This window comes from Leuresthes tenuis, unplaced genomic scaffold, assembly GCF_036924035.1.
Source record: "Leuresthes tenuis unplaced genomic scaffold, fLeuTen1.0.hap1 SCAF_9, whole genome shotgun sequence".
Taxonomy (NCBI): domain Eukaryota; kingdom Metazoa; phylum Chordata; class Actinopteri; order Atheriniformes; family Atherinopsidae; genus Leuresthes; species Leuresthes tenuis.
The window spans coordinates 35,526,294-35,552,460 of NW_027325363.1; the positions used below are offsets into that span (position 1 = coordinate 35,526,294).

At 40.6% G+C, this 26,167-nt stretch overlaps 1 protein-coding gene across 2 annotated transcripts in view; it reads left to right on the plus strand.

The window, feature by feature from the left end:
- bcas3 (BCAS3 microtubule associated cell migration factor) overlaps positions 1 to 25,953 on the plus strand; it is a 373,861-nt gene extending 347,908 nt beyond the window's left edge. For both annotated transcript variants that reach the window (XM_072393158.1, XM_072393159.1), the window contains one exon: positions 24,423 to 25,953. In XM_072393158.1, coding sequence (XP_072249259.1) covers positions 24,423 to 24,571 — 149 coding nt within the window. In that variant the 3' untranslated portion in view covers positions 24,572 to 25,953. The remainder of the gene's footprint in view (positions 1 to 24,422) is intronic.
- The last annotated feature ends 214 nt before the right edge of the window (positions 25,954 to 26,167 follow it).

Consider the following 26,167-nt stretch of genomic DNA (forward strand, 5'->3'; position numbering starts at 1 on the left):
GAGACGCTAACCTACTGTCATCTAACAGCAACGGCATGGATGTGTAGGCCAGCAGTGAAAAGCTATACATATGAAGACATGAAAAAGTCATAAGAGAGCCAAGTGTGTCTGCTTTTGGTTTCCTCAAACCAACTGGACATAATAGTTTTGGTTTTTAACATGCCAGTCTGATTTGGCATGAACTTAAAGTTGTTTTTGGTCTGTTCAGGGAGCTTGCTGAATGACTAATGAATCAGATATATCCACTAGAAAAGTGAATGCATCCCTCTTTTGATGTCTTTCACCATTTAACTTTTAAATTGACATATATATGGACATTTTTTTTACCAACCAGACTTCTCAGAGCATCACCCTGTGGATAACTGAACATATATTGTACATATCTTGATTGTGAATATGATCCCAACAGCCAACTTAATGCAAATGCTGAAGTTTACATGCAACAAAACAGGCACACTCACATACTATTTGAATACTTGACTAACTCAGAACTATTAGTTAATAATTTTGCGACATGCCCGGAGGGCTATGTTGTCCCCTCGCTTTAACCAGAGAGAGACAAGAAACCCTGAAGGAGAGCAAATGAGTGCACTCTCTCCCTGAAAGCTTTTCAGCATGACAGACAGAGAGAGCAAACACAGAAAAGAAGAGAGGGGACAAAAAGACGTCAGGGACCAAGTGAATGGACAGATAAGGGAATGTGAGGCTGGCTGAGGCCAGAGAGTATGGTACTGAGAAAAAAGGTGGCAAGTGTGAAAGTAGAATGTGGTCATTATAGCTGCCCTTCAGCACTTCCCCCACCAAACCTCTTCCTCTCCCCCTTCATGTTGCCAGGCAAGAGTTTGAGCATAATGTGCAGTGACACTGTGAGATGACGAATAATAATTCCTGTATTCAGAGCTGCTACCGCCCAACCCCTCCTTCTCTTCATCCTCCTCATCCTCTCTCTCAACTTCACTGACAATTCAGGCCTGGATATCATTGTATCATTTATCCCAGCCTCGCTTCTGCCACTCTGCTTGTTTGCCCAGAGGGAAGTGTGAAAAGTGTGAGTGTGAAAGAGTTGTTGTCTACATGTGTCAGGGTTTTGGTGTGTGAATGCAATTGTCTATATATGTGTCTATGCGTGTTAGTGTCACCCTGTATTTGTATGCATGATCTGCGTGGAGCTCTAGCTGACTGCAAATGGGCCTTTGTAAATTTTTTTGAAGACCGCACTTAACAACTCACTCAAGGGAAACACTCGTACACAGGCCTGTATAGGTTCACAGAAAAGACGTCGAGAGAATTAGGGCAGGAAAGAAGATGTTGAGAATGGTAGGAAGCGGGATTTTTAAAGCCCTGCTGCTGTGTCGGTTTTGGGTCGGTTAGGCAACAAGGAGGCTAACACACTGTGCAGAGCATCAGAAATTAACTTGTGACTCTGGGTTATCAACTTCACTTAGTTTGCTTCATTGCCAAGTGCAGGAGCAGTATAGAGCTGGTGTTTCTCTTTCTCTGTTGTCTCAAGCAATGAACTTGCTGTGATCTGTAACCCATCTCTCAGAACTGCATGCTGGCTGTTTTGTCCTAACAACACCTGTTCCCTGTCTTCTGTTGTGGGATATTTTTGTAGTTCAGAATCTGATGAAAGAATATAAAATCTACACTATGGTGGTTGAGACTGCATGCTAGTAGCCAACCTTAGTGTTCCTTAATATTGTTAACTCCCTACTTGGTACTTAAACATTTCTCATTTGTGAGATTTTGCACAAAATCCTCTATTACATTTTACGTCTTTAAATTACAGTTTTGTATTTTAGTTTAATGCGGACCAAATGTGAGTAAAAAGGGTATTTAAGTTAATATGAAATTCTTGTCATCTGTGCTATCTATCTATCTATCATGGCAATGGCTACTCTTCTTATTCTACATGTGTTTTTTGATGTTAGCAGAATGTTATGCTAGTATGAGATTCTCCTCATAAATTTTAATGTCAGATAGTCTAGGCACACCCTAGGTGCAGATAGTGTCCTCTTTGGATCATATCTTTGATTTTACAGGTGTTGTGGTATCTGTTGGCATTATTAAGCAGTGGTTTGATTTTAGCAGCTTGGATGAAAATTTCTACCTTGAAGTTTATGATTATGGTTCCTTGCCATCAAAAGCTGAATTTTCTGTCCTGGGGTTGTGATCTTTAAAAAATGAATTATTGCGTTCGTTCATCCAAAACTTACTTTTAATATGCATGTTATTCCAACTGAAATTGTATGAAAAAGAGCTTCTTAACAAAAACAGACTAACACACCCAGATAATGTGGTTGAGGTTTATGTCACTCCTGCATGTATACATTCAACTAGACTCAAATCGGCCTCGGCTCACTTGTTCCAGAATTCAGTTTCTTTTTATTTAAAGCAAGTGTATATGAGTACAGCCACATTCCAAATAAATATGTTGTCATTCACATATTTTCTGTTTCTTTTATCAGATAGATTCAGAACATACCAAAAATTGTGATCAGCCCATTAAGACTACATTTTACCTTGCAGTTGCCTAAAGCATCTCCAGACTGTCGCTCTGCGATAAAAAATCTAGATTTTACAACTGCTGACAAAATCACCATTTATGTAACTTAAAGACAGTATATCTGCAGTGAATTCAGCTATACTTACACATATGCTGATAGAACAGTCCAGAGAGTTGCAGCAAGGGTATTCAGGTGTTCTTAGAACAACAAAAACGATGCTGATCAAGTTAGTTTTATGCTTGTGTCAGCAGCCAGCTCTGTGTTGTGAATTCAACATCTGTTGCAAAAAAGTAAAGAGCTAGATAGACAACGAAAGTCAAGCACTGATATTTTGTTGTAGCGTTTTTTTTGCACATATGCATATTGGGAACCATCTCTGGACTGAGGATCTCTACAAGCTTGTAGTGAAGATGAAAGCTCCAGTATTATGCCACATTGAACCAATTAGAGTCGATGTTTAAAAAAAGCATCTCTATGATGTTGATGCTGTAGAGATAATTTTATCACTTTCCCATTCCACATCACTCAAACACAAACAGAAGCAGTGCAAGGATGTCTGATGCAGTAATTGGGAAATGAGCCAAAATGGTTGTTATAATAGGCGCAAATATCTTCTTCCATAAGTTGGCAATGGTAGTTAAATCAAACCTAAGATTTTTTTGTGAAAGTTTTTTTCTGTGTCCAAGTGTCCTTCAGCAGGACACTGAACTATACGCCACCGCCAATGTGCTCATTGGTGTGTGAGGGAATGTACAGCAAAAAAGAAGACGTTTCATTGGTAGAATAACAAGAAGCTCTTTGAGTGTTTATATGAATGGGTGAGTGAGAGACATGTTGGTTTGTCAAGTATTGATGGCACTACTCACAGCAATTCATTTACATGATCTTGATTACTGCTAATGTTAAACTCTTTTTATGTGACTGTGCATCTGGGTGGCTTTCTTGCACTTACCAGCTGTTGAAAGCAACCCTTCTATCCTCTGCTTTCTGCTCTGCCTTTCTCTTGACCCACATCGAATCTCTTCAAAGAAAGCACAAGTGTTTCTCGTGAAAGCAGATGATGGAAATCATGTTCTTAAATGTAAAACCCCATGTGACAAGCTGACATTTTTTACCCAACATTGAACTTTCTATTCATTCAAACTCAAGTGACAGATTTGTCTCCTTGAAAAATAGCTTTTCTGTATATAAAGGCAAGCTATAAGTAATGGATGCTCTGCTTTGCAGCCTGCCTCACATTCACAAGCAGCCTTTCAAAGCTTTTGACTTTTTTTTTACTGACCAGCTGAAGTCTCCCTCTTTAGACTCTGCGCAATGCATGTGTGTCTGTGTATTCAGTGTGTGTGTCTCTTAGGGTTAACCTGTACACAAGTACCCATAGTACATTTGTGTCATACTTAATGGAACCTTGTTCTCCTTCTTACAAGCACTGTAGGTCTACATGAGTTTGCTTTCATTTGCTTCTGCTCTGGTTTCACACTTTTTCTATGAAAAAGCTGCACTGAGAACTCTGTGTGTGTTTGCTTGCGTGGGTATATGTGTGTGCATATGTGTGCATATGTGTGCATATTGCTGTAGTTGCTACGTTTAGAAGGTAAAATCAGGACATGGGTAACATTTTATTTGAACAGCATCAGCTTCAGTTATTTATCTTTGTAGTAATTCAAGCAGAAAGGACTATTGACATTATGATTTTGGGATTGCGGAATCAATGCTATAGGACATCAGAAAATCCCCAGATTGATATCTGGGCATCATTATGTGTGCAGTGATGTTTCAAAACAGAGGAAGATTAATAAAACCAAAACAATCAAGAGTCTCTCAGTTATAGTTTCCACACATCATCCACATAAAACCCAAAATTTTGGAATCATTACTCTTGGAAGACTTTTGTTCATCTGTTTTATTTAGTAAAAAAATCAAATAAAATTACAGAAAGCTATTTCATTCTAGAGCTTAGACTTATGGATTTTAGAAATACATTAAAAAAACTTAATTGCTGTCATTTTTGATTTGGTTAATTAATCAGGTTTTTTTTATTTTTTAATCAAGCAGTGTTTTAAAAAGCAATTGAGTTTTGCAGTTAAAAGAGGATGTTCGCTGATCTTAATGATCTTTGACGCCTGGCTGACAGACAACAGGAAAACCATCTGTTGAAACAATGAAAAGATTCTAAACGTCCTTCAAGAAGATGTTTGTTAGGCACTGAACATGCAGTGTAGCAAAAGATATTGTTTATTTCTACTCAGGGGACAACTAATGTTTTTATCCTTTAAGGAAGACATCAAAGTGCCAGAACAGACAACTCAAGGCAACATGCCTGAAAATAGAAAATGCACAACGAAAGAAGTGAAAAACAAAAGGGCAGAAACAGATTTCTATGTTTGTGACCAAATGGCAAGAAATCAGCTGTAGGAATAGTTTTTTTTTAATGCAAAAAAGCCAGACCTAAACCATCACTAACAACAGAACAAAAGACAACAAGGTTACAGTGGGCTAAAGGCTGTACTGCAGATGATTGGATGAAAGTAATATTCAGTGAAGAGTAGGGAATCTGCATCGGGCAAGGAGATGATCCTGGAGCTTTTGTTTGGTGCTGGTCAAACGAAACATAAATATAAAAATGGCTACCTATACTAATTTCCTAAGTCATTGATTGTATTAGGTTGATGTCTGATCAAGGACCAGGGAAATGGTAGTCTTTAACTCTAGAGTAAATATGCAGATGTGCATTGAAGCTTTGGACAAGATGATCATTGACAAGGCTCCATCCTGCATAGCTAGTCTTTCAATTGAATATCCTTTTTGGTTCATTACATCCATGCTTCTAAAACTCAGAGGAGCTCCAAAACAGAAAAATTGTGGGGGTATTTTTTTCTTCATTCTTTTTTCTCATGACTGAGTGATTCCGTGTTTATTTCCTATACTTGATCTGGGTTGGAGATTGCCAAAAATTGCAACAGTTTTATTATTTTTGTAGTTTCCAACTTCCAAGCTTCCAACTTTTCCTAGCTTAAAATGATGGGGGAAAAAAACACCTCAGAGAAATAACAACTCATGACATAGTACATTTTCTCATTATGTATTTGAGAAACACTAAGCCAAAATGGAGAAGTACTGTGTGAAAAACGAATCACACCTTTACTGCTGCCTTATGAATTAAAAGGGTTAGAAGCAGCCAGGTGTTGCAAATCAAATACACTTGATCTGTATAAAAGCAGAAGTTCTGGCAGTTTGCTTCTCTTTAGGATTCAGATGTGTGTTGACATAATACTAAGGAGGAAAGACATCAGCTATGATTTTAGAGTATGTACCGTAAATTCCGGACGATAAGCCGCTACTTTTTTCCCAGGCTTTGAGCACCGCGGCTTATAATATGGTGCGGCTAATGTATGTTTTTTCTTTTCATGCCGCCTCGTAACATTAGACCAATAAAATGAACGAATAGTTCACAGTGGTCCAATGAAATTGTACGATAAATCAAACACACTTACACTACTAAATTATTGTAAATCGGTAATTTGTACTCACCTTCAACATGGAAAACAAACGAAGAAATGCAGATGATGCAGTGGGTGAGGAAGTTCTGAGGCTGTTCAATTCATAAACTGACGAAGATAACTTTGATGGTTTTAGTGCACAGGAGGAAGATGAAGAAGACAATCAATGACTTTTTCTGGTAGGCTTTTTTTCTTCTTACCAGCAGTGTTACTGTGGCACTGTTTGAAAAAAAAGCATTTATGCCACATATTTGTGCATTACCGATAGGTATTTAAGTTAAAACCATTGATGTTACAGGCACTGTTTGAAAAAAAAAAAAAAGTATTTACACCATATTTGTGTGTTACTGATAGGTGTTTAAATTAAAACCATCGGTGTAACAGGCACTGTTCGAAGAAAAAGCATTTACGCCACGTATTTGTGCGTTACCGATTGGTATTTAAGCTAAAACCATCGATGTTACAGGCACTGTTTAGGAAAAAAACATTTACTCCTCTATTTGTGTGTTACTGATTGGTGTTTAAGTTAAAACTATTGATGTTACAAGCACTGTTCAGCATTTGCAGCATGTATTTGTTTATGTTACCATACGCATTCAATTAAAAGTTCCTCACATATAACATCTTTCTGTGTAAATATCTATTAAAATGTGGACACCTGCGGCTTATAATCCGGTGCGGTTTATAAAAGCACAAAATGGATTTTCTTTTTAAAATGAGAGGGAGCGGCTTATATTCAGGTGCGCACTATAGTCCGGAATTTACAGTAATTGTTTCTCCTAATCTATCTGAGAAAGGTTATAAGGCCATATTCAAACGTTTAGGAATCCATCATTCTACAGTGAGAAAGATTATTCACAAGTGGTAAACATGCAAGACAGCTGTCAATCTTCCCAGGAGTTGAAGTCCCATCAAACTCACACAAAGGTCAGACTGTGCAATGCTCAGAGAAACTGCAAAAAACCCAAGAGCAACATGTCAGACTCTAAAGGTCTCAGTTAGCATGGAAAGTGTTAAAGTTCATAGCTGTACAATTAGTAAAACACTGAACAATTCATCCATACGTTTTCTATACCCACCTAATCCAATTCAGGGTCATGGGGGGGTGAAGCCTATCCCCCCTGCCATCAGACAAGAGGGGTTTACCCCCTGGACAGGTCAAAAGTTCATCATAGAGACAAACAACCATGCACCCTCACTTTCACTCCAACTAGAATCGCTAATTGACCACACCACCTTTACAAGAAGGGACAGCAGACTGCACTTCTGGAGGCCTTTTAGGTCATTGTTTGCACCACAATGCTGCATGTCTTCAATAAGTTTGTGGTTGAAAGGAATTTTTTTGCAGCCATCTGTTAAGAAGAAAAAAGTAAAACTTGATTTATTTGACAAAAACAGAACAAAAATAAATAAATCACGGCTGAGCCGGAATACAAAAAAATGAACCATGACAAAAACAAAACCTGACTGTGACTATGGACAAACCTGATAATAACGGTGAGGATCTGGCGGTGAACATGAGGGAACCTGGAAGCTAAATACTGAGGGAAGGTGATTGGTGATGGAGTGCAGCTGAGGAGGAAAACACAGGTGACATGAGTGAAGCAGATGACCAAGAGTGAATGAGGGAAAACCTAGCAAAACTAATGACTTAACAGAAACCTAAAATGTGAAAAATTAAATAAGGTTTGTAATGTACAGTTGGATCTAGATTTGAATTTAAAATCCAAAAATAACAGTTACCAAGGAACCGAGGAAGACCTATTTTCCATCATATTTCTAATTACATAGTAAGTAGTAAAGTAGTAAATCAAATTTAATAAGTTGTAATAAATTATGTTTCGCCCCTGACATGCATGTCCTTCTTTGTACAAATTTCTCAGTCTGTAGTTAGCCTGTACCTACCTTCATTGTTGTTTTACTCACATAAATGCAAATCTGAACATATTCAAACAACATTCCTAACAATTTTGGCATTTAGAATACCCTTTTGATAGCCCAGTCTGGTTCTGTTATTGCTTTCTTTTTGCTCTTGCCTAAGAGCAGCAGTCAGCCTATAAAAGTAGTTCCGAACGTGTCCAGTGGAGAGGCGGCTGTCAGTCTGCTGTGGGTAAGTAGGCAGTCAAAGTCTTGGTCACCACTAGTTTTTCATTAGTGGTCTAATTCAAAGCGGCCCACATAGAGTGTCAGGAGTGTCCCAGCTTGTTGTTGGCACCCTGTATAACACAGTCTAATGAGCAGCCGCTGAGAAAGTTGTGGTCAGCTCTGTATATGGAGCGGGTGAAACTTAGAATATATGGTCCGAGAAGATGAAGAGAAAGTCCCTGTTCGGGGGCCTGAATTAGCCCCATGAATCACTTATTTTGTTTTTCACTTGTTCCTTAATCACGTAACCTGTTGAGTATCATGATTCATGGGAGCAGTTGCTTGCCTGTGAAGTTAAGGCATGAGGCTGTAATGCACTTTCAGTGGACAACTTTCCAGCTTGTGGACTGAACACTGTCAGTGTGTTGTTTACTATGCTTTAAGTTGCTGTGATTAGTCACATCATCACTTAAGGTGTTGATGAAAAGTCAGAACTCAGCCTTAGTTAAACCATTGACTTTAGTGAAAATGTTGACATTTAAACAGCAAATATGAAGGTATATAAAAATAAGGGAGTCAGTAAGACTGATACAGGCTTGCCGCACGAGTCATAAACATAAAAAAGGTTTCAACAGCCAGCATGTGGCTCCCTTTGCACATCTCATCTCTATTGATATACTGTATATGGTATGTGTGTCTCCATCCACATTAATGTGTGCTGTCCTTTACACAGGAGGGTGTGTTAAGCCTGGCTTTTCACAGCCCATCAGGATGATCTCCGGTAGATTTTAATGAGCTTTCCCTCTAATGTGGGCTCAGTCGTCCAACTGGACAGCTTTCGAAGGATTGTAGAGAGCGATTGTAGAGGGCTCATATAGTGGCACTCCCTCTGTATGTTTTGCAACTTGAGCTATTCTGATTTGTGTTGTTACAGCTGGTTTGACTATGTGTGCATGTTCACACAAATTAATGCACACCAGAGCAGATGCACCTACACAGATTCCATTGAAAATATTCCAGGGACGGCGACAAAGTGACGTAACTCTGTTTGTTGGCTCAATATTTTCTGGATCATGTAGGCTGTACAGAAATCAAATTACTTACTTACAAATGTTTTTATTATATATATATTTCTTCTTAAAGCATACTATTTGCTCATACCACAGTTTTCTTTTATTGTAGACACAGATAAAATGTCATTTTCTTTACAAGGTTTATCTTTCAATGGACAATTTGAATTTAGATAATATGTCCCCAAAGATGACAGTACCATGCCACCTCATTGTTAACCTTTAAGGAAACATCAGCTGTTATAAATGGCTCCAATTGCAAATGTCATCTCCAGTGATTTACTATATACCCTTAGAAACAAGGCATGGGACGCAGACTTCCAGAGGGAGTTCTGGTTAGGGCCACTGCTGCTTAGAGCCAATTGAGGCTGTTCAGGAACCTGATCAGGATATATCCTAAGTTCCTTTAATTGGATGGCTCAATATGCTAATGATGAAGGACTCGTGCAGGTACTGAATCTTTAAAAGTGACAAGAAATTCATCAGTCACTGAATGCATGGTTACATTAAACTTCTTTAAATATCCTTACTCAAGATGCTGAATCCTCAATTATTCTGGATTTACACCTAGACAAAAAATATAAGTTCCTTTAGAAAATAGCTTCTGTCAAATTGGTGAAATGCATATTCCAGTTCAGACAAAAGTTTGGATGCTGTGTAAAATATGAAATAAAATGGAATGCAATGATTTGCAAATACTTTTAACTCAAGAAACATATCAAAACAAAGAAAACATCCATTTTCGTCCGCTTATCCAGAGCAGAAGGGACATATAATCCCTCCAACGAGTCCTGGGTCTGCCTCGGAGCCTCCTCCTAGTCGGACGTGCACAGAAAACCTCCAAAGGGTGGTGACCAGGAGGCATCCTAACCAGATGCCTGAACCACCTCAGCTGACTCCTTTTGATGCGGAGGAACTCCAAGCTCCCTCCGGATGGGCGAGCTCCTCACCTTATCTCTAAGGCTGAGCCCAGCCCCCCTCCGAAGATGACCCATTTCAGCCGCGTTCATCTCGTTCTTTCGGTCACGATCCAGATCTCGTGACCATAGGTGAGGATTGGAACAAAGATGGACTAGCCCAAAACCGTCTGTCCATTTGTCGCTCGAACCTGCCATCACTCGTGAACAAGATACAAATGCAGGTCAAACAGGTCATTGAAATGGTTTAAAAAAGTTGTAGTGTGAAAGATGAAAGGTTAACTTCATAAACAAACATGTCACAGAGGTGAGATTCTTAAATCACATGGGGTTGTAAAAATACTTCAACATTTAAACTCCTCTGCCTGAGACAAGGACTCATCCTCAACCCAGAGGGAGCATTACACTTTTTTCCGTTTGAATACCATGACCTCGGATTTGTAATAGCTCGCCTTGATCCCGGTCGCTTCACATTCAGCTATGAACCGCTCCAGTGCGCGCTGAGGGTCCTGGCTTGAAGAAGACAACAGAACCACCTGATCTGCAAAAAGCAGAGATGCAATCCTGAGATTCCCAAACTAGACGCTGTCCTCTCTTGCCTTGAGATCCTATTTATGAAAATCACAAACAAGATCGGTCACAAGGGGCAGCTCTGGCAGAGTCTAATACGCATTGTAAACAAGTCGACTTAGTGCCAAGAATGCGGACACAGCTCTTTTGGTTATACAGGGACTGAGTAGTTCGTAAAAGCAACTCCGGTACCCCATATTCCTTCAGCACCCCCCACAGAATCCCTCTGGGAATATAAGCCTTTTCTAAGTCTACAAAACACATGTGACCGGATGGTCAGACTCCCATGATCCCGTCTGTAACTCTGCCAAGGTAAAGATCTTGTCCACTATTCCACGACCTAGGCAAAAGCCACACATCTCCTCCTGAATCCGAGGTTCAACAATCGGTTGGAGCCTCCTCTCCAACACTCTAGAGCAGCCATTCTCAACCTTGGGGTCCCGACCCCAGTTGGGGTCGCGAGATGATTTCTGGGGGTCGCCAAATCATTTTGGAAAAATATAAATGCACAAAATTAATGTAGCTTCCGATTGGACGTTAGAAGGATGACAAGCGGTTGGTCTTAAACAGGCATTTTATTACTCAAAACCAGTTACTGTCGGTCGGAACTAGGCTACACCAAAACAACAACAAACAACAACGAACCTGTCCACTAGTCTGATGTCTGCCGTTGTCATTCACACATCATCAGAGCAGAGAAATGTTTTTTTTTCCCCGGTCTGCTGTCAGCAGGAGCGGTGGCTGCAGAAAGCGTTCATAGACAGTCTGAAATCGCAGAACGTAAACTAAAACATTAGGCTACTTAAACATTATAAAAGTGTCAATGCAGCGTTTGTATGCGATTCTAATCTCTGACTCTGACTCTGCCTCCTCAATGGAGGACATCTCAACTGGATTGAAGAGATCCTCAAAGTGCTCCTTCCACCGCTCGACAATATCTTCAGTTTGGGTCAGCTGTTCTTCACCCAGGTCAAGCCCGACCTGGGAAGGTCCCTGCTTTCTCTTTCTGAGCTGTCAAATGGTTTGCCAGAACACCCTTTATCCCAACCGAAAGTCCTTCTCCCACAAATTCAGCAACCACCAGTGCTGCAGCCTTTTTAGCCTCAGTACCTGTCAGCTTCTTCGGGTGACCACTGGGACAAACAAGCCCGGAAGGCCTCCTTTTTCAGCTTCCCTGCGGCTTCCCTTACCGCTAGCGTCCACCAATGGGTTCTCCAGTTACCATCAAGACAGGCACCAACAACTTTCAGACCACAACTCTTGGAGGCAGCATCCGCAACGACGGAGGTCTTGAACCTGGTTCATTCGGATTCCATGTCCCCAACCTTCCTCAGTATGTGTGAGAAATTCTCCCAGAAATGCGGAGACAGGGTCTTTTACTCGCAGGGTCAGGGTCTTTCACAGACATTCCCAATTCACCCTCACTTCGTTGTTTTGGCTTACCAGGTGTGTCCAGCAGCCCCCCCCCCCAGAGACAGTCCAGCCGCTCTCCAGGAGTTTGGTTCCAGAGCCAATTCTGTGTGTGGAGGTGAGCCCAACTATATCTAGTTGGTACTGCTCCACCTCACACAGAGCTCTTGCTCTGACAATATAGCTCTCAGGATCATGGGGATACTCAAACCCCTTCAACGTGTTAAGGTTGGGGGGACAAAGAAAACAGCTTTCTACTTTGCCTCAGTCCATTTTAAATTAGCTTTGTCCCAGAGAAGATGGTAGCAGACAGTAATTTCAGCATTTTCAGTGTTTCTGATCTCATGCTGTGACTTTCACAACTAAATGCGGTTTTTAATGCCAGGGCCTGGCAATGACAGGCATCCAATATTGGTTTTGTTGTTCTGAAATTGTTCCACAATTTATAGATTGTTTTTCTCAGATTATTCAACCTTTGGCTGTCTCTACTTCTGCGAGACTCTTGCCTTTCTAACGTGCTCTTTTTATACCCAATCGCGTTGCTGACCTAAAACCAATTAGCCTATCTTGTTGCAACATTTTCTTCCAGCTACAACCTTCTTTTTGTCACTGCTATCAAATTACGATGAATTTATCATTTTCATGAAATGTTAAAATGTCTCACTCTTCAATATCTTATATATTTCCTATGTTCTGTTGTGAATTAAGCATTGATTTATGTAAATAATGAAAATGAATTAATAAAATGACTTGATTGGATAATTAGATTAAATTATTTATCCCAAAAGGACATTATATAACTGCCGTAATTTTCTTTAAAGCAATCATTATAAGCTTTCAATATAAACAGTTATTGCTGCTGGCAGGAAGGACCTCCTGTATCTTTCTTTTTTGCATTGGAGCTGAAGAAGCCTCAAACTGATTATACTCTGTTGTTTCAACATAATGTTATGAAGAGGATGTCAGTGTTGTTACTTATTAACATATTAACCAACTTGTGCAGCATTCTTCTTTTAACAGTCAGCTTCAGGAGCTCCAGAGCAGTCTCCAGCACAGAACCAGTCTTCTTTGTTCAGTTTGATCAGTTTCTTTGAGTCACTGGCTCTGATGCTACTGCTCTAACATATTGGCTGCAAAGTGAATTGCGCATTCCATCATATACTTGTGGAAGATATGCAGCATTTTGGTGCAGGTACTGTAGGACCATATCTTTCTCAAGAAGTACAGTCTGTTATTTCTCTTCTTGTAGTCTCAATGTTGCATTTCCAGTCTGCTGTCCAGGTAAATCTCTCAACCAACTCCACCTCTTCACCTTGGATGGTGATTATATTTTGCTTACCCCTGGCCCTTCTGAAATCCACAATCATCTCTTTTGTTTTGTTTGTGTTTAGATGAGGTGATTGTTCTCACACCATGCCACAATGTGATTGACCAGTTCTCTGTACTCAGGCTGTTGTCCATCACTGATATACTCAACAACTGCAGAGTCATCAGAGTATTTCTGGAAACAACAAGACTCCGAGTTGCACTTAAAGTCTGAGGTGTACAGAGTGATGTGAAATGGTGAGAGTACAGTCCCCTGTGGTGCTCCTGTGGGGGCAGAGGAGGTTTTAGTGAGTCCTGATGTGGATGGTGAGATTATGGAGGTGTGACAGGGAGGATGTGGGTACTGGTAGGTTGTGAGTTCTGTGTTGCTGGGGGCAGGGGAGAAGCTTGTAGATTGTTGATTTGAGCTGACCCTATTGAAATTCTTGTGCAGCTCATTGGCTCTGTCCAGGCTCCCATCAGACTGATTCTCTTTCACCTTGAAGCCAGTGATCTTTATCATCCCTGACCACACATCTCTTACATTATTTTACTGTAGCTTTCTTTCCAGATTTTTTTTGTATACCTACTTGCACTCTGTCTATTTATTGAACTGCTTTTGAGGAGTCCTCAATTACTCCCTGTCTCTCTCCCTGAAGCCTTTCTTTTTTAAGTTCAGCAGCCTTTTCAGGTCACCAGTGATCCAGGGTTTGTTAATGGGGAAGCACCTTATAGTCCTTGTGGGAATAATACTCTATGGATAAAAGTTGCTGTAGTCCGTAACATACACAGTCATGGCATTGATATCATCTCCTTGTGGTTCACAGAATGCATTCCAGTCTATGGATGCAAAGCATCCCTACAGTTCCTCTTCAGCCTCAGTTTTTTTAAGTTTGTACAGCGACAGGTTGCTGCATAACAATGGATATATAGTTCAAGGTGAGGAGAACCAGATTATGCTTTCATTTTCCTGGTGGAGGCAGGGCAGAGGACCTATATACATCTTTGACATTAGCATAGAATAAATCCAGTTTTTTGTTTTCTCTGGTGGAGCAGATGACAAACTGTTGAAAGGTTGGGAGTGTAGCTAAAAGGGAGACAGTTGAAATCTCCGTAAATCGCTATAAATGCATTGGGACGTTGTGTTTGTAGTCTGGCAACGACTGAGCTGGTAACGTCTCAGACTGTGTCAGCAGCAGCTGCAGGTAATATATAAACCAATTCAATTCAATTTTATTTATATAATGCCAAATTACAACAAATGTCATCTCAAGGCACTTAAATAATATAGTCCAATTCAAGCTAATAAGAGTTCAACCAGTTCCAGAATAATACTGGTGAACTCTATTGGTAGATAATGTGGACGTAAACTTACAGCTAATAGTTCAGTGTACTGGGTACAGATCCTCCTGCACAGTGACATGTCCAGGATCACATGCTCTGTTGTTAACAAACTCTGCGATACCTCCACCTTTGTATTTTCCACTGCCACTTATGTCTTTGTCAGCTCATATTGTCTTAAAGCATTTGAATCTGGAATATGCTCCTGCAGCCAAGTTTTAGTGAAATACATAATACTGCGTTCTCTTGATATTCTTTCTGTGTTCTGCTAAGAATTCCAAGCTCGTCAGTTTTGTTTACAAGCGATCTAATATTTGCCTTCAATATTGATGGAAGACCTGGTCGGTATGTCTTCTTCCACGTGTTTTTCCCATCTTGTTCCAGCCCAGCATCCACGGCTTTTCCTCTTGAAATTGTCTGGGAATTTACGAGGAAAAGTCGGGAATTAGTTGACAAAAATCCGAAAAAGCTCAATAAGCTGCCCTCGCTGGGAAACGATTCTTCTTCTTGGCATGGCAACTCATCATAACAGATGTTGAAAAGTGTCAAAAATAGGAATCCCTTAAGTATCTCAGCTTCCAAACCAGTGCAGAAAAATCTTTTTAAAAAACCCTCTTGTTTTTGGAAAAAATTGCAAAGTATAAATTAGTATAAGTACTGCTTATTTATTATTAATTTTTGTTACAATACCAGAATATACAATAGTGCCGAACCTGATGGATGACAGGGAAAGAGAGAGCAAAAAAAAGAGAGAGAAACGAGACAGCGATAGAAAGAAATGGTAGGAGAAGACAATGAAAAACAAGACAAAACCAGACAACTCGCTGCTACATCTGTAGAACCAAACAGAAAACATCCTATGACCTCTGTGAGGAATCCAGGCGGAGAACCATCACGATCACCTGCACGTAGACAAACAGAGAAAAAAACAACAACAAGAAAAAACACAAACAGCAACAACACCAGCAGCATGTACATAGAACATAACTGTGGATACAGATGGTTTGCAACCACAGGACGACACAGCAACTGTGTAAAAAGCATGTGACTGAGTGAATGAATGAGTGTGTGTGTGTGTGTGTGTGTGTGTGTGTGTGTGTGTGTGTGTGTGTGTGTGTGTGTGTGTGTGTGTGTGCAAAATATATGGTACAGGTTTTACATTTGTGCTCAGTCATGAGTGCAGAGAGCCAGAGCTCACACATCCAGTCATGGTCCCCTGGTGGCTTCCAGCCCCCCCCATCTCCCCAGAGGTGTAGTGCAGCAAGTACGCCTGGGGTCAGCAGCACCCCAGTGACGCAGCCACCACAGACCCCGAACCAGCAGACCGAGTCCTCCTCCAGGTCCCCTCCCACCCCAAGCAGCGTCCAGGCAACAGGGGTGTAAGAAGACCCCCTCGCCCCCCCCAAGCTCATCGATGTTGAGTGTATGAGAAGCTAGTGTGTATTTAAAAATAGGAGGGGTGCAAATGTGACAGAATCCACCCCACTGTGGTATAGCATTTAACTGATAAGATACAGTTACATTTATTAATAGTGTTACAGAAAAACCCACAAATAGTTTATCTCTTTATTAAGTTCTGGTCTCCACTCAAAATTACCACAGAGGATTTGAAATTTAGAACTGTGAATCATCATCAGCATTATATTATATTATTCATATATTATATTTATTTAATGCTTTATAGCTGAATAGTTACATTTTGTAATTCAGATAACTCACAGCTGTGTGGATAAGTTGTTTTTTCGGCACAATACTAGATCTACATCTTGTTGCTACATTGAATGCTGCGGGTTGTCTGAATCAAATTAACTAAGTAAGGTTGTAAAGATAATGTTAATCTTTCAAAAAGTAATAGCAACAACTCCTTTGAAGTTGGTGTACAGCATCTTCATTACCTAAGCCGTGCTGTGAACTGCTTTTGATAAGTTAACATTACATTATCTGCATGTTTCTGACAAAGTACAGAGTCTCCAAGTACAATCATTTAATCACATTGACATATACAAAACACTTAAACACTTTAATTAATGGTACACGTGCATCACTCCAAGTTATGCTGTGTACATGTCAAGCTTGGTCCATTACTGTTGATAGAAAGCATTGTTTGCTAGCATCTGCTGCTAACTCACAGCTACACAGCAAAACTATTTCCCTTTCAGATCAATAGAATAACTCTATCTATATAGAGAGCTTGAGTGTTTTTGTGTGACTGGAGGAATAGCATTATATGTTGTTTAAGGCATTAAATTACACAACAAGTGACCAGGTTTTCATAGTAGGTAGCGTACATAAACACACCATATTAATATAAAATCACGTCAGGGACAGGCAGCATGATAGTATGTCCTTAGGCAACTCACAAACATACATGATAGTTTGGAGAGGAAGGGGGTTGGGGGTGAGTAGCTTCTGACCTCACCAGAATGGTGGAACATGATTAAGTACTTGCTCATGCTCCACCGCTCCAAAAAAGACGGAGAGGTGGTAGAACAGGGGTGAGGGAAGGGCCAATGTGCTTAAACTGATTTTATATCTCATATATCTCAAATTTTATATCTCATATATCTCAATAAGACCTCAGAAAATTGTGTAAATTGATTAAAAGGGGCATGATATGTCACCTTTAAGCAAATGATGCCAGCATTTTACTTGTGTTATTTGTACATACTTGTGTGGTACAATTCTACATATCCAAGAACCTAAAAGTTTGGTCAAATTTACCTAAAAGAGAAAACAAAAGTGAACAATAAAATTGGCAATAATCTACCATACATAAAATAGTACAGTGATCATTAGTGATGCATTATTAAAATATTTATTAAAACATTTCAGATCCTCTTGTATGTTTGGAAACTGATGGCTGTTGTCACAGTCTGCTCTGCTCCTCCCCTGCTCTGCTGCTCAGCCACACCCCTCATCAGTCTTACAGCTTTCACCTGCTGATCTCACCTCCTCACCATCTCCAATCAAGCCAGTATATATGCAGCCTCACTCCACTCACTGTTTGCCAGATTGTCTTCGCTCCCATGCCTAACTCTCCAGCCCTTTTTCCCGGATTGCTTACCTGGTATCGACCCAACTTGCCTCCGACCTTCGCCTCTCGTCTCTGCCCCGGTAAACCCACCAGCCTTCTGTCCCTGACCACGCGTTTGCCTGCTGGTTTTCTGTTCTTCGTCTGTCTGTGGCTGGCTGGCACTTAGCCTGTTCCTGCTCCACTCAAGGATCCACCTGATCAGCTTCACCTCTCCTGCTCACATCCTCTGTTCTGCTGGGTAACTGCTTTTTCCTGCTATTTACCAGACTGTGTTTCCGCCTTCTGCCACGTGTTGCCCTTATCTGATGGATTTATTAAAGAACTCTTTGATACTGCATTTGGGTCCCATCCTGATCTGTGACAGTACAATCTGGCCAAGAGTGGACCCAGCACTTAATCCCTTTCCGCTGAGCCGCCTCAAAAATATTGAGGGCATCCTCCAGCAACTCTTTTCATGTGTCGTCCCACGATGGTGGAATGACCTACTGAGCGCTACCAGAACAGGGGCGTCCCTGTCTATCTTCAAGAAGCTCCTGAAAACCCAGCTCTTCAGAGAGCATCTCCTATCCCAGCACTTACCTTGTACTTCCCTCCCCCTCTATCTCTGCACTTTATCTTTCTGCACTTCCTTCTATGCCTGCACCCTATCTCTACTCTGTCCCCTCTGACAGAGTCGGACTCGTGGGTTCCTTCTATGTAGCTTATTGTTAGCTTTTTATAAAGCTGTTATATCTTCATTTGTAAGTCGCTTTGGATAAAAGCGTCTGCTGAATACAGAAACATAAACCATAACGCCATTCAAAGGATATCTGTTGGAACAGGGAAACACAAGTTAATAACCACAATAATGTCACATGTACATAAAATCATTTGAGAAATTAAACAGGGAAAAAGAGAGCAAAGTGAGGAAAGGTGTGACAGATGAGGTCCCCCAGCAGTCTAAGGCTATAGCAGCTTAACTATGGGATGTTTCAGGATTACCTGAGCCATCCCTAACTATAAGCTTTATCAGAAAGGAAAGTTTTAAGCCTAATCTTAAAAGTGGAAAGGGTGTCTGCTTCCCGGACATTTACTGGCAGCTTATTCCACAAGAGAGGGGCCTGATAACTGAAGGCTCTGCCTTCCGATGGTTTTCCTGAGCCCCGGGTGGGCACCCCTGAGCGTTATGATGGTGACCCAGAAACCTGCATCTACAGTTTCATTCCTGGGGTACGTTGTGGCCAAAGGCAGTCTCCTGATGGACCCGGCAAAGGTCTTGCTCGTACCCTCCTGGCCCATTCCTTACTCCCGTAAACAGCTCCAATGCTTCGAGACTCTCAAGTTCAGATTTACCACGGCGCACATTCTCCAGCTGCCAGATCCCGACCGTCAGTTCATGGTGGAGGTGGATGCTTCTGATGTGGGGGTGGGGGCAGTGCTCTCACAACGGTCTGCGTCCGACCAGAAGGTGCATCCCTGTACCTTCTTCTCTTCTTCACAAGAATTTAGAATATATAGGCACAGCCAAGAGACTGAATTCTTGCCAAGTCCGCTGGTCCCTGTTTTTTCACTCGGTTCTGCTTCACGCTCTCGTATCATTCGGAGTCCCGCAACACTAAGCCGGATGCCCTGTCTCACCAGTTCCAGAAGGTTTATGTTCATTGTTATGCATTTGGCAGACGTTTTTATCCAAAGTGACTTACAGGTAGGCAGATAGGGTAAGGGGGTCTTGCCTAAGAACCCCTACTGGAGGTAGTACCTTTCATGCAGGGGATTTGAACCCAGGTCTCCCACACGAAAGGTGGAAACTGGATAGTGTAGTGGAAGGAAGGGGATTTGGTGAAGGAGCCGACCAACATTCTACAGACAGCTGTAGAACCTGTATAATTCATGCACTTGTTATGTTATCATAATGTTTAATACAATGTCCTACTAATATCACTGTATATTATTATATAGTAGATAGAATAATAGAAATGATTGGCAAAATTTAAATAACACATAAATTGTAACAAATTATAAATTATCTGATTGTAGACTAGGGTTTTAAGACAGTGTGTCAGTGTTTTGTTTTTTTTTCCTGCTCAAACTACACTATTTGTGGTAGTTTGCATCTGAGACTGCATTTCGTCTTTGTGTTTGCATGAAAATGAAAGTTTTTTATTGTGGAGTTTGTGTGTATTTGTGCCAGAGTATAAGAGGATTAAGGCCTGTTCACAGCCGAGGTTGTGGACTGGAGGATTTCGGAGCATTCCTTAAGTTCCTTAAGGATGAATATATAGTATTAACTTGTGTCTGTGTCGTTATATGGGCTTCTGTGGGACCTTCAGAGCTCGTCCCAATGCCTCACCATCACTCCTCCACACTGGATGGAAAAACATTCCTGTTATCTCAAGCTATGGCATCGGCTGCTGTTTCACTGATAGCTTTTTCCAGCTCTGCTTCTCATGTTGACTTTTATTTTCTTTTGAAGTTTGGCCTTTGGTGTTGTCACAGAACATGGCTTCTCTCAGCAGACACAAAGAGTCAACTCCAGCAGCAGAATTTCTCCAAGATGTCTACTGTTATCCACTGTACACCTGGAAATACCTGGAGACAAAGCTTTTTTGGTCAACAGTTAATGTCCAGAAAGTTATATCACAGCTTTCTTCCCTTCACAAGTTAAAAGCAGTGCTTATACCATCCAGACTTTCCCATCTAAATTTGTACTATTACCTGTCATTTTTCACCTGTCATTTTGGAGCTGAAAATTATATTTTAAAGATAAGCCACATCATAGTAGCATTAAATATGTTTTCAGTTAACACAGATCAGCCAATCTTGAAAAGCCTGTATCAGCCAAACTCTACAATAGTTTCCATTTCTTAATTGGCCTCCTTCCATATCACTATGATCTATACATCACGTCACACAAAACCACCTTGTAAATCACCATATTACTCTACCTTGTGACATCAGCCCCAGAAGAAAAGATCCCCAACATTAGAGTACTAGGGGATTGTGTTAGGGGCGTGAGAGGTTAAGACTTGTTGAATAGCTGGTAGGCGTCACACAATGAGTGGATTAGGGAGCACTAGAAAGGGCCTTTAGGGCTTTACTGGGGTGTTCAGCAGCTTACAGCGCCTACAATAACACTGCAACAGTCTATAGTAGATCCAGCTGGGCTAGCTGGGGTTGGCTAAAAAAGTCGAGCAGTAAGGACAAGTGGCTGGCAGTCATGGTTTGTGGTGCAGAAAGTAAGGCAGGCTGCAATAAATAAGACAGACATTATCAGGCAATTTTACAGACTAACATAAAAAATTAAGATAAAGCATTGCAAATGGGTAAAAAGATGCATAGCAAAATTCAGATGAAGATCCTCTCTGACCTTTTGAAGGACCCTTGGGTGTCACACTGGTATGGAGGTGAAGAACTGTTGAGCAGGTGCATCAGATAACTGCAGAGGTGAGATTCATGCTCTGCAGCTCCAGAAGTTATATCTTCCTGGTTGGAGCCATGTCTGAGAAAATAATAACCCATTTTCATACAGATCAACTGCAGTGTGCATGTCATATTACTAGTTGTCAATAGGTGTCTAAATATAAGATGTATAGTTAGTTTGCTGTTTTCAGGCTATTTTATTTGACAATTGTCATTTTGTTTCTTTTCTGTTAGTTTCTTTTTCTTTTACCACATCCTTTAAAAGGCCAGCAATTTATGACCCTATATTAACATGTATATATTATTTTCACTGCACCTTAACCTATGCGCTCAATTAACTCTCATACCTCTTACCCTATAATTGAATTAATATATCTAGAAGATCCCAATACATGAATAAGAAACCATTTTACATTAAATAAGATGCTTTTTTTTTTTAAAGTAAAACTAGCAGCTATTAGCTTTTTCAACCAGTAATCGGTTTGCCAAGTAAAATCCTCATATTATCTGAATCCAAGCAGTATGAACAAACAGTGCTCACCTCTGCTCAGGATTACTTCAGCGTATCCAGTGTTGGGAAATTAAAGCAGAGGGGGTGGGAGAGCTGGCAGTGAGCTGGGATAACACAGCACTGTGGCACATGGCGTGTTAGCTGGAATAATAACACTGTGGTTTGTATGAGGTTTCCTGTGCCAAAGTAAGAAGCTCCCACTTCCTGCACTTCCCGTGACAGAGACAGTATCCACATTAGCTCCTGTACATCTGTGGGACATATTAAACTTCTGCTGTGGTTTGCTAGCAGTACAGTATGATTCTAAAAAGACTTTTCAGCTAATTAGCCTTCCTGTTCATCTCAGGGTCAGTGTTATATTCCACAGTTTTTGACTGACAGCTGTTCACAGTGGCCTTAAACAGCAAAAAAATGGAACATGATATTCCAGTACAGTATAGACCAGCCATGGGAACAAATAATAAGTGAAATTGTAGGTTACATCACATTACACAAAGTGAGCTACAGAGCATATTAGCTTTTTATCATTTTTGTATTTACCCTTTTTTTTTCTTCATGGAAGGCTATTGTGCCACTAACCTTTGGATTTTGCTCTTGCATTCTCTCAGGAGGGACATGGGGTTATGCTTTCCATGGTAAAGCCAGTGCTCTTTAGCATTATAAGAAAAACTGAGGCACTATTAATGAAAAAAAAACTTCTTAATGAAAATATTTTCTTTTATATTGAAGTATTGTAATTGTAGCCATTAAATCAATAAAACTATCTAATTACAAGCTGCTGCAGTGACCAGTTTAATATATGCAGACACACATCCTGGTAGATCACTTTGGAACATAGACAGAATGCATCTGTTGTTGCCATTCTTGCAATTAATGATAAAATGACAGACATTTTGATCAATTTTCAGAGTTGTTAGTTTTTTTATATCAAGTATGCCCAAGACACCCACTGTATATTGGCAAGCACCCATACATGCTAATATTTGTTGAGGCATTAGAACTTAGCCCAGATTTCTTTCTTGGCAATCCCAGTTTGTCATCTCTTCACTTTCACAGCTCAGACAAGCATGTTCGGACATTTACTTATATCAAATATCACCATGTTGCCCCAGTGTGTGACTAAAGGTCTTCTGAATCCAGATGTTTTATTCTCTCTGTTCTATAAACCCACATGAACAGTGTCCATGTGGGTTTTTTTCTTCTCATTTTCATATCTTATCAGACCCTTTTTCCTAATTTGTAGATCACAGTTATACTGTGTCATGGATGCAAATTGGTGTATGATTCTAGGGCGTCAAACTCTATGAACAGAGCAGCCAAGCCACCCGCGGCGCTACTATTGGGCCCAGATGGGCCTGGGCCCACTCATTTTAGGCCCGGGCCCACCCTCGGACCTAGCATTAGTTTTCATTCTAGCTGTTCATCCAATAAGCAGCCTGAGGAAAGCTTTGAGTGAAAGCTTCTCAACCAATCAGCGGCTTCTACCCCACGTGTGGCGCCTGCCCACAGGCTGCATCGTCACCAGCAAGTGATCCAATGAAATGAATGATAATGGAGCGCAAGCTTTTCAAGCAAGCAATGAATGAGACAGACACAGACGATAGCTAATAGAAAACATAAACACGACAAAACAAAGCAAATTAGCTTGTTTTCATGTACAGACCAAAAGTTACGTTACCATCCAGCTCAAACATAAGCAGTCAACGAATAAAGACAGGTTGTATGCTAACTAACAATTTGTTTTTCCATTGTCAGCAAAACTGTGATTGCCTTGAATTTTATCAATTATTATATTCAGGTAACAGTTCATCATTGTTTTCCCTTCCCTAGTTAACCTGTGTGATCATGCATTTTTTTATGTTTCCTGACCTGCCACTATTTGTCATGAATATTTTAGAATGCCATTCTATTTATAAAAGAATGAGTTTATATTCAAGAACAAATAACCCTTTAAAAGGGCTTTTAAAACAGTAGCACCAAAGGATCTCCAAATCTGGTCCTCAAACAATAATATATATGTCTCTCTCTAACAAACAAACATTTTCTTATGAATCCTCAAACACAAAAAGCAGCTGTAAAAAAAAAACAGTCTAAGGCAATGATATCAACAGTATTTTCATTCACCCACAAGTGAAGTAGGCCATGTATTGTCAAGGGTGAATAACCCACCAAATCCAGCCAGCAACAGCAAATTACAAGCCACATTTAAGACTGATGAGCCAAAACATTACTACCAACCCTGCCTGCTGCCAAAAATATCCCTGTCCTGTAGAGGCATGAGCTCTACTACAGCTCTGAAGGTGCCCAGTCATATCTGAAATAACAATGCATGAACTAGACCCGCAAAGTATCAGATCGTGTCTATTAACCACCACTGGTTGTGGCTCCTCAGATGGCTGTCAGTTGGTACTCATCACCACTGAGCATGAGTACTCCACTAGTCTTGTTGCATCAGAGATTGTTAGATTCAGTTGTCCGGTCAGAAAGCTAGCCTTGTCACTGTCAGTCAGGTCTTTGCACTTGGCCGTTTTTCCTATGTTTTGCAAGTTGGCTACAACAAGTAACAAGTAGTCTTTAATAGTGTCTACTTAACTGTAACATAAGTTGTTGTGACTGGTAACTCTTAGGCAGCTGGCTCTGCATAGGCTATAGCATTGTCAAAATAAGGAGACAGTCAGAGGTGGGACACATCATTTCATTAACCTTTGATCTCGTTTTTCTAATTGATTAGCTGACAGCTCTAATTCAACATTTTGTGTGTCTCTCTTGACAGAGCTGCAGAGGGAGGGCAGCATCGAGACCCTCAGTAACAGCTCGGGCTCCACCAGTGGCAGCATCCCACGCAACTTTGAGGGCTACCGCTCCCCCCTACCTACCAATGAGGGCCAGCCACTCAGCCTCTTCCCCACCAACTTCCCTTAGTCACCCACATCCTCTCCACAATCCAGCTTACCTGATCACGTACCCGCTGCCCTCTGTCTGTCCACCCAGTGTCAAACCAACTTACTGATGTGTTCAACTGAAACACATATCATATTTGAATTAGAGTTCCTCTCTACAATGTGCTTGTGTTTTTCTTCTGGGGTTGGATTTCAATGTCCAATATATGAAGCTTGTGCAAATGTCCTCTTCTTTCAAATTTGCCCAGTTTAATGCCAAAGTCATTAAAAAAGTAACTGTTATTTTGTGTTTACCCTCAAATTCCATTAGTGTCAGGGTGGAAACACCAAACCTTTAAAATATGATTTCTATTAAGTTTGACTTTTATAAATTCTGAGCTGGGAATGGAGTGTAACTTCCTATCTTTTTAACATGAGATTTTTGACATCAGCCCACACATTACTCTGACCCCGCTTGCAACCTTGTTGTTGAGCTGAATCAGCAGCCAGTCCAGGCAGACGATGCAAACCGGCTGTCCTCTCTGCTCTTCAGTTAGTGTCTGCCGTTCCCTCGGCCCGCCATCTTTCTTTATGCGTGTGTTTGAAGTTTAACGGCGTGCCTATTGTCTGAATGAGCCGTAAGAGAGGAGTGCCGCCAGAAGAGAAAATGTTTATTCCAGGCAGTGATGTGTAGCAGCTCCCTTTTCACTTCGAGTGTGTGTGTGTGTGTGTGTGTGTGTGTGCGTGCACATGCGTTACTGCACTCATGGCCTCACGCTACATGTTTTTGATTGAATTTTCTCCTTACATGCCTTTGATTTTCATGTAATTACATTTGACAAAGGATGTTGTAATGAGATGACACTATTACTACATCGCAGAAGTAATTTAGATGTTTACAGAGTAATTGAGATATGTTTGTGAAATGACTTAGATATATTCCCCACTCAGCCTTTCCACATAGTAGATTTTAATTTTACAAAGTAATGAATGTTGTTTTTGCCATCTCTGTGTATTTTGTACATTATCAGCATTTGACCAAATTCTTTAATTCCTTTAATTCCCTGTAATATTCAAAACAATGTATTTTCCATACATGTACTGTATTTGCTTGTTGTAAAGAAGATTGACTGATAATCTGAAATCCCTCTCCTAAACTCTTGGCCTGTAAGTTGCAGGATGTTTCGATAGGTAGAAAATACAGTAAGTGTTCTATTTACAAACTGGACAGTGTAGTGTGTAATGCCACATGTCTGGCTGTAGTTACACCGGCTGTAGTCAGTCACCGACAGAACAGAAAATGGCATGAATCTACTCATTCAGAGCAAATGCTTGTTGCTGATAGTACATTTAGATTTGTAAGCACCGACTTATTTTGCCAGCATTTATGCAAATAAAAACATAATAAAAGTTGAGGAAATGAAACTGTCTGTTCTTTTTTTTTCCCCACCATGATTGCTCCTTGTGTGCTGTTCACATTTCAACCACGGCGGTGACCATCAGCACAGTACCCCTGGTAATTAGTACCATATTTTTTAACAGGCAGTAAAGTGTTGTTAAAGGGAGTTTTTATGGCTGACTCTGGCTCTTTGTTCTAAAAGTCAAGAAAATGAAAAGGCATGTTTTTTCACTGCTGATA